Source organism: Myotis davidii, unplaced genomic scaffold (assembly GCF_000327345.1).
Source record: "Myotis davidii unplaced genomic scaffold, ASM32734v1 scaffold148, whole genome shotgun sequence".
Taxonomy (NCBI): Eukaryota; Metazoa; Chordata; class Mammalia; order Chiroptera; family Vespertilionidae; genus Myotis; species Myotis davidii.
This window is the reverse complement of record NW_006299479.1, coordinates 3,007,064-3,015,396: the sequence shown is the minus strand read 5'-3', so window position 1 is coordinate 3,015,396 and position 8,333 is coordinate 3,007,064. Positions and strand designations below refer to the sequence as shown.

Genomic DNA, 8,333 nt, shown 5'->3' with positions numbered 1-8,333 from the left:
CAACGCTCAACCACTGAACCACGCTGGGCGGGCGGCTGCACGCTTCTTAGTGTTTGCCACCCGCAGTCCCAGGGGCAGGGGCCGAGCAGGCGGGCAAAGCTCTGAGGGGTGGAGGTGGGAGAACGCAGCCTTTGCGAGGCTGGCTCCTGTCCTCAGCCCCTTCCATCGGTTCCTTTTGCAGAAGACCTGCTCCTCCGGGTCCTAGCCATCACCAGCTACTCCATTCCGGAGAACCTCCAGAGGTAAGGGGACTGCCCCCTGTAACTCGGGTCCAAGTGCCTCCCCACCCCCCACCCCATGAAACAGCCGGGCCCAGCACCTCCTACTGAGCCTTCCTGCCTCTGGTCCCTGGTGGCCAATTTGACCCGTCTTCCCAGCCCGGCCGTCTCCAGGGAGGCAGGGACATCGGTCCCCACAGCAACTGAGCCTGGGCACCTGGAGCAGGCAGAGGCTATTGCCCTGGCAACCGGCAGGCCCCGGGCAGCAGGCGCGGGGCCTCTGAAATGGGGTTTCTTATTGGTACTCCTCAGCTGTCTTCATGTCTCCCCTCCTTTCTTTTCCATCCTCTGCTCAGTTTCCTCTTTGGTAATAGAACCCGGGGCTCAGAGTCAGCAGGGCCATAGGCAGGACTCCGTGCAGATGCCTGGTCCGTGGGGACCGGGGCCGAGGGGGCCTGGGGAAGGGTTCCGGGCCAGGCCAGGCAGACCCAGGGTGGGAGCAGTGCCCGCTTCTGTATCTGAGCCCCCTCTCACCCCACAGCCTCAAGTGCTGCCGCTGCGTGGTGGTGGGCAACGGGCACCGGCTGCGCAACAGCTCGTTGGGAGAGGCCATCGACAAGTACGACATGGTCATCAGGTCTGTGCGCCCTCGCCGCCTTCTCGTGTTCGGGGGCGGCTGTGGACAGGCCCACGGGGCCCTGGGTGATGGCGTCCTCCTCCCCCGACCCCCAGGTTAAACAACGCCCCCGTGGCTGGCTACGAGGGCGATGTGGGCTCCAAGACCACCATGCGGCTCTTCTACCCGGAGTCCGCCCACTTCAACCCCAAGGTGGAGAACAACCCCGACACACTCCTCGTCCTGGTCGCTTTCAAGGCGATGGACTTCCACTGGATCGAGACCATCCTGAGTGACAAGAAGCGGGTAGGTGGGGCGGCGTGGGGGTGGGGACACGGAGCCAGGCCCTCCCGTGGTGCGGCGGCTGCTCTGCAGTCCTGGAGCTGGGGAGGGAGGGAGGGAGTTTGGGAACTCGGTCTCCGCAGCTTCTGATGGCCCTCTGGGCAGCCCGAGCCCACATGCCCATAGGAGCCAGGTGGCAGCCAAGGACCCCCCCTGCTGGGGAGGGAGGGAGGGAGTTCGGGAACTCGGTCTCCGCAGCTTCTGATGGGGGTCCAGGTGGCAGCCAAGGACCCCCCTGAGCTCGAGGCTGCGGGAGCTGGTCAGGAGTCATCTCCGGGCAGGGGCAGGTTAGGACAGTCGAGATCTGGCCCTTCCAGGAGAAACTTCCAGAAGGTCCACTGTGTCCCTTTGCCATCCAGTCACATACCCAGCTGTCCAGCCTGGCGTTTTTGCCAAGTGTTTACACAACTCCCAACTCGAACCCATCCAGCTATGGGAGATCCTTGGAAGCGGGAATGGCTGGACCTCGTACTCGACACATACACGGTGTCCCCTGGCCTCCCCTGGGGGTGTCTCCCCCCCTCCCTGCTCCGCTGGTCTCCCTTCCTGTCTGGTGCAGGCCGGCACCTCCCTCTCCTCACCCTGGGGGTCTCTCCATCATGTGGACCCCACCCCCTGGCTGAAGACACCGGGCTGGACTTGCAAACAGGTCTTCGCTCGCCCCCATCTCTTCCTTCCAACCTCATCCTCCCCTTCCCCCCCAGGTACGGAAAGGCTTCTGGAAACAGCCACCCCTCATCTGGGACGTGAACCCCAAACAGATTCGGATTCTCAACCCCTTCTTCATGGAGATCGCAGCTGAAAAACTGCTGAGCCTGCCAATGCAGCAGCCACGCAAGATTAAGCAGGTGGGGATTCGGCTGGGCACCCCGGGGGTGGGGGACACGGGTGGGAAGGAGAGGGGAGCGTATTAGCAGAGATCACAACTCCCATCGAAATAGCACCTGTGGCAGCCGGAACCCCAGCCGTGGGGCGTCCACCTGTAGTCGGGTTTATTAGCTCGCCCGATGCAGCCAGGCAGCCCACAAGCTTGAGAACCGCGGGGCATCTCCAAGGTGGAGAGGTGTGGGAGGGTATTTACAGGCCCGGGGGCTGGAGTTGGAGGATGGTTTTGGCAAGCACTGGCCAGAATCTGTGAACTGGTGTGTTGGTGGGACATTCGTCGTCTTCTCTTTAGAGCAGTGGTTCTCAACCTTCCTAATGCCGCGACCCTTTAATACAGTTCTTCATGTTGTGGTGACCCCCAACCATAAAATTATTTTCGTTGCTACTTCATAATTGTAATGTTGCTACTGTTATGAATCGCCATGTAAATATCTGATAGGCAGGATGTATTTTCATTGTTACAAATGGAACATCATTAAAGCATAGTGATGAATCACAAAAACAATATGTGATTATATATGTGTTTTCCGATGGTCTCAGGCGACCCCTGTGAAAGGGTCGTTTGACCCCCAAAGGGGTCGCGACCCATAGGTTGAGAACCGCTGCTTTAAAGCAAGTCAAGCCTTGTGCAGTTGCTGTTACATCATCTTACCTGTGACCTCACACTTAGGTCTGAGTGAGTTCGGAATTGGATCGTCCAGTTCGCCTTGCATATCATAGTCAAGTTTTGCCGTCATGATGCAGTTTTGCAAGGGCTGGTGGTAGCTCTCCGGGTCCTTAGTGCCCTTCGGCTGGTGGGCTTAGCTTGTAGCTCCCCGAGTCTCACACACGTGTCTTCTGAGCCCCCGAGAGGCTGCGTGGGCACGGGGGCAGAGGTAACCAGCAGACACAGGCGGGACTCGCTGTGCCGCTTCCTGGGTGGCCGCGGGCAAGGCAACCCCTCGGAACCTCTGTTTTCTTACCTGTCTGGTGTGGGTAACATCAGTGCCGACCTCCGAAGGCCATTGCAGGATCTCAAAAGATCATCTTGTCGCAGGCCCAGCCCGGAGATGGGTACACCGTGGATGCTCAATGAGTATTTGCCACGTTTTGAATGGATGGCGTTATTATTTACTGGGTATTGACCGTGATTCAGCTTCAGAAGTTGAATGCCTGCTTTCGTGCTTGCTGAGTGCTGGGCCCCAAGTCCGCACGTGGGGAGTAAGACACACCCCTCGCCCCGAGGATGCTCGGGCCAGCAGAGTACACATAGGTAGCAACGGGAGGAGCCAGTGCCCTAGCTGAGTTGTTCCAAGTGCTGGGGGACCTCGGAGAAGGGGCAGCCTCTCCCCCTCCCCCCGCAGGAGGTGGTGCTGGATTGGCCCTTGAGGACCCATCAGGCAGAGACTGGGGGAGAGGTAGGTCATTTGACAATCAAACACTCCCTGGCCCTGGGTTCTGTTGCAAGGAGAGTGGAGAGGCTTTATGCCCCTTACGGGGCATGGAGCAGAAGTGAAGGCAAGAGAAAGGAAGGACCCAAACCAGTTCCTGTCATATGTAGGAAGAGGCACAGAAGGGAAGGTCTTGATGGATATTCGTTTCCCGTCACTGCCTAACAAATGTCCACTGTTGAGCGGCTTAAAATAGCACCATGTATCCGCTCCTAGTCCTGGAGGTCAGAAGTCCAGCTCAGGGAGGCTGGGTTCTCTGCCTAGCGTCCGAGAGTAGAGTGCTACCATTGATGTCCATGTCTTTATTTCTTTCACGATAATCAAAATACTTAACGAGGTCCAGTTTTACGCGAAGCTTAGCACCCTTCCGGGCCCTCTTAGGCTGCGCGGATGCCGGAGGCCACGTGTTGCTCACGATGCACAGAGCAGACCTTGCTAGAGCCCAGATGCTCAGAGGCGGTTCAGAGCTCTGGCAGCTGGACGCTGGGTGTGGTTCTGGGGGAAGGAGCTTGGCGAGGCCACTCGCTGCAAAACAAATGCCGAAGGCCGGGTTTGCCCTTTGCCGTTTTTCATTAAAGCGAGAATCCGCTTCCAGTGTCTCTTGGTTCGCGACCCCAGGTGCTGTGGTGGGTCTTTTGTAAAAGTGAAGCGGCATCACATGACCTTTTGGAGAGCGGGGAATAGCTGTACAAGCCTGGAACCAAGTTGGCAGCTGGACTGAGTTCCTTCCTGTCTGGAGGCTGGAGGGTGAGGGAGTATATTTTCATTGATTTCAGAGAGGAAGGGAGAGGGAGAGAGGGATAGAAACATCCAGGATGAGAGAGAATCACTGGTCGGCTGCCTCCTGAACACCCCAACTGGGGGATCGAGTCCACAACCTGGGCACACGCCTTGACCAGGAATTGAACCCTGATCTCCTGGTTCATAGGTCGATGCTAAACCACTGAGCCACACCAGCTGGGCCCAAGCTCATTCTCGTGGGAGGAATTCAGTTCCTGTAGTTGCAGGACCAACGTCCCATTCTCTTGCTGGCTCTCACCCAGGGCAGCGGGGAGCACCCTCAGCTCTTGGAGGCTGCCCGGATTCCTTGCCATGCACCTCCCTCCATCTTCAGACCACCCCCAGCATGATAATTCTTGTGCTTCCCATCGCCGACTCCCTCCCCTGCTCAGCTCTAGACCTGGATGTACAAGCTCATGAAATGCGGTCAAGCCCACCAGGATTATCGCTCTAATGGTCCACTGGGCCATCTAAAGCCAGAGACCAGTGATGGCGAACCTTTTGAGCTCGGCGTGTCAGCCTTTTGAAAAACCCTAACTTAACTCTGGTGCCGTGTCACATATAGAAATTGTTTGATCTTTGCAACCATAGTAAAACAAAGGCTTATATTTTTGATATTTATCTTATATATTTAAATGCCATTTAACAAAAAAAAATCACCAAAAAAATGAGTTCGCGTGTCACCTCTGACACGCGTGACATAGGTTCGCCATCACTGCCAGAGGCCATACTGTCATAGATCTCATCGTAGCCATAGTTTCCACACATGCCCACAGGCGAGGGTCCCTGGGAGTGGTCTTCAAATTCTCCAGTGACAACATGCATTTTTCAGGTGAAATGGAGAGATCTGTGACAGTTCTAGGTTTCCAGCTTGGACAACTGGGTGGGCAGTCATAAGTGTAACTAATCTAGGGGACACAGTGGGGAGGGAGCTTGGTGCGTTCAGGAGCCTTGTCCAGGCAGAGCTGGCCAGAAGGCGGAATGTGGTTCAGCCAAGTTCTGCAGAGGAGGAGATAACAGTGGTGGTTAAGGCGCCGGGGGGAACGGGAGGCCCAGGCAGGAAGTGGCAGATGACATGACCGCCGAGCTCAGAAAGACTCTGGAAACCCCCGCTGCACGAGGCCTGGCCGGCTGACGTGGTCTGGAGGCCGAGCGAGGAAGGGAGATGGGTGAGGTTCGGGCACAGGCCGTCCCTCTCTGTGGAAGAACTGGAGATGGAGAACGGGAGGTCGTTAGAGCAACCCATAGGGTGGACCGGAAAGTCTGGCATCCCCATTTCACAGAGGGGTGGGCCCACCTCATGAGGGCGCACGGTCCGTGAACACGGGGCCCCAGGTCTCCCGAAAGAGGTGCGGCCCTCCAAGGCCCAGAGCAGAATCTTCCTTTCCACTCCTTCAGGAGCCTCGGTTTCCCCATCTGTACTAGGCGGTAGGGTAGCTTTGAGCCACATATGGCCATTTCAATTTCAATTAAATGAAATGAAAAATTCAGCCCTGGCCTGTTTGGCTCAGTGGATAGAGGGTCGGCCTGTGGACTGAAGGGTCCCGGGTTCAATTCCAGTCTGGGCACATGTCCTGGTTGTGGGCTCAATCTCCCATGGGGGAGCCTGTAGGAGGTAGCCGATCAATGATTCTCTCTCATCATGGATGTTTCTATTTCTCTCTCCCTCTCCCTTCCTCTCTGAAATCAATAAAAATATATTGGAAAAAAAGAGATTAGCCTAGCTACACTAATAAAAGAGAAAGATGCAAATTGACCGTACCTTCACAACGCCCACCAGCCAATCAAGAGAGAGTATGCAAATTAACCCAGCAAAGATGATGGGTTAATTTGCATATGCAGGCGCCAAGTGGCTGGGGGTGGGGTGGGAAGGCGGAAAGGTGGTCTGCGAAGGCAGTAGTTAATTTGCATATGCAGGCGCCAAGCGGCTGGGGGTTGGGTGGGAAGGCGGAAAGGTGGCCCGCGAAGGCACTACTGGCATCCAGGGGAAGGAAGGCCCATTCTTGCACAAATTTTTATGCATCGGGCCTCTAGTATTATACATATTTTTAAAAAAGAGAAATGAACAATTCAGTCCCTCAGCGCCACGAGCCCTGTCCACTCACTCACTTGCCAGCTGTGCTGGTGGCACAGTTCTGTTGCAGAGGCCGCCCAAACGATGCCCAAAGGGGCAGACCCCTCTAACACCCTCCCCACCCCTGCTCCTCAGAAGCCCACCACAGGGCTGCTGGCCATCACCCTGGCCCTCCACCTCTGCGACATGGTGCACATCGCCGGCTTTGGCTACCCGGATGCCCACAACAGGAAGCAGACCATTCACTACTACGAGCAGATTACGCTCAAGTCCATGGCGGTAAGCGGCCCCCGCCTGCCAGCTGGGAGGGGCAGACCAGCCTGGGACCCTGGGTGAGTGACGAGTGCCTGGGGCCCAGAGGTGGCTCCTGGTGGCGAGGTCCTTCAGAGTCAGAACCGGCACTGGACTCCCAGGCCAGCGTCCCCTGGATTCGGCCACCAGATGGCCTTGCTTCTCAGAGGCGGTGTGGGGAAGGGAGCTCCCGGGGTGCGGGGCTGTGGGAGGGCCAGGAATGTCACCATCATCCCTCAGTTTGCTACCTTGGCTGCCTCCGCAGGGCTCAGGCCACAACGTCTCCCAGGAGGCCCTGGCCATCAAACGGATGCTGGAAATCGGAGCAGTCAAGAACCTCACTTACTTCTGACTTGGGCAGGAGCTGCACCCATCGGTCTGCCCACTCTGCTACCTGAGCAGCCCCCAGCCATAGCTGTGGGGGTGCCTGTGCCAGCATGGCCAGCTTGGACTCCCCCTCGCCTGTGTGTGTGGGGGGTCCTGGAACTGGCCAGGCCCAAGAGGAGGCCATGCCCGGCTGCTCTGTGGAGGCCAGCTCGCCAGGTTGGAGGCCGGGGGCGGTGGGAGCCCAGCGGAGGAATGGGGCCCGCGGCTGCCTGTCCGCGCCGGGAGGTTATTTAATGGGCTATTTAATTAACGGGAAGGAAGTGCTGTGGGCTGGTCCCGTGGCATCCAGAAAAGGGGGCATAGACAGTGTCCGGACCATTTTTTATAAAAACACAAACAAGATGGGCCCACTGAGGCCTAGACCCAGAGCAGGCCTCCCCGGAGGGGGGTTGTCTGGAGCGGGTGGGGGTCCTCCTGAGAGGGGCTGCTCCTCCCAGCGGGCGTGGGAAGAGCAGTGGTGGGGTGTTTCCTGGAGAAGGAACCTCATCTAGAAAAGAGGTACCAAACAAATTAAACTATTTTTCCTAAAACAAAGCAGTGGTGATACCCGGTGTCCTTTCAGAGGAGGGGCGGGGTGCATGGGTGGGTGGTGGGCCGCAGCAGTGGGCCGCTCTCCGGCAGTGGGCAGGCTCATTAAAGACCCGTGGGACCCAGAGCAGGCCACGGTCACTCAGGAAATTCACTTTTGAGGCCAGGGTTTGGAGCCAAGCCATACATTGTCACAGTGGTATAGGAGGCAAGCAGGTGGTGCCCAGAGCAGCCCTACCTGCCAGCCATCCAGCTGGCATCCTGCATCCTGGTTTACTTCCAAAGGTAGGGAGGGGCAGGAGGATGCCCAATAGGAGGGGCAGGACCCTCTCCCACCTTCCTTCCTTTCCCTCACCAGTGTGTTCTTTCAAAAGCCCCATGCAGGGCGATGTCTGAGGACAGGGGTGGAGCCAAAGGAAGCCAAGTTTTCCTTCTCAGATTAACTGGGAATCATAAAACGGGGTTTACAGAAGGTCCTGCCAAGATACGGATGGGCAGGGCCTGGGTAGGTTAAGACTAGATATTTTTCTAAATAAATTTTACCCAGGGCAGGGGGCTCACAGCTGTGTGCCTGGCTTTCTCGGAAAGAGTTGCAGCCTTGAGGCTTTGAGACTGGGCTGGGACAGGACAGACAGAACAGGGCAGAGATGGGGAGGGTCAGAGGAAAGTGACACTTCTTGACAGGGTTGGCGTGGCCTGGGGAGCACCCGCAGACAGAGCGTCCCGAGGACCCTGCAGAGGGTGGAACGTGGCAGAAAGACTTGCTAGCTGCTCTCCCTCCA

General features: G+C 57.4%; 1 protein-coding gene across 4 annotated transcripts in view; it reads left to right on the top strand.

Moving 5' to 3' along the window:
• Positions 1 to 7,557, top strand: part of ST3GAL4 (ST3 beta-galactoside alpha-2,3-sialyltransferase 4) — a 25,622-nt gene extending 18,065 nt beyond the window's left edge. For all 4 annotated transcript variants that reach the window (XM_006775042.2, XM_006775041.2, XM_006775040.2 and 1 more), the window contains exons 6-11: positions 182 to 242; positions 760 to 855; positions 951 to 1,140; positions 1,881 to 2,024; positions 6,481 to 6,624; positions 6,902 to 7,557. In XM_006775042.2, the coding sequence (XP_006775105.1) occupies positions 182 to 242; positions 760 to 855; positions 951 to 1,140; positions 1,881 to 2,024; positions 6,481 to 6,624; positions 6,902 to 6,988 (722 nt within the window). In that variant the 3' untranslated portion in view covers positions 6,989 to 7,557. The remainder of the gene's footprint in view (positions 1 to 181; positions 243 to 759; positions 856 to 950; positions 1,141 to 1,880; positions 2,025 to 6,480; positions 6,625 to 6,901) is intronic.
• The last annotated feature ends 776 nt before the right edge of the window (positions 7,558 to 8,333 follow it).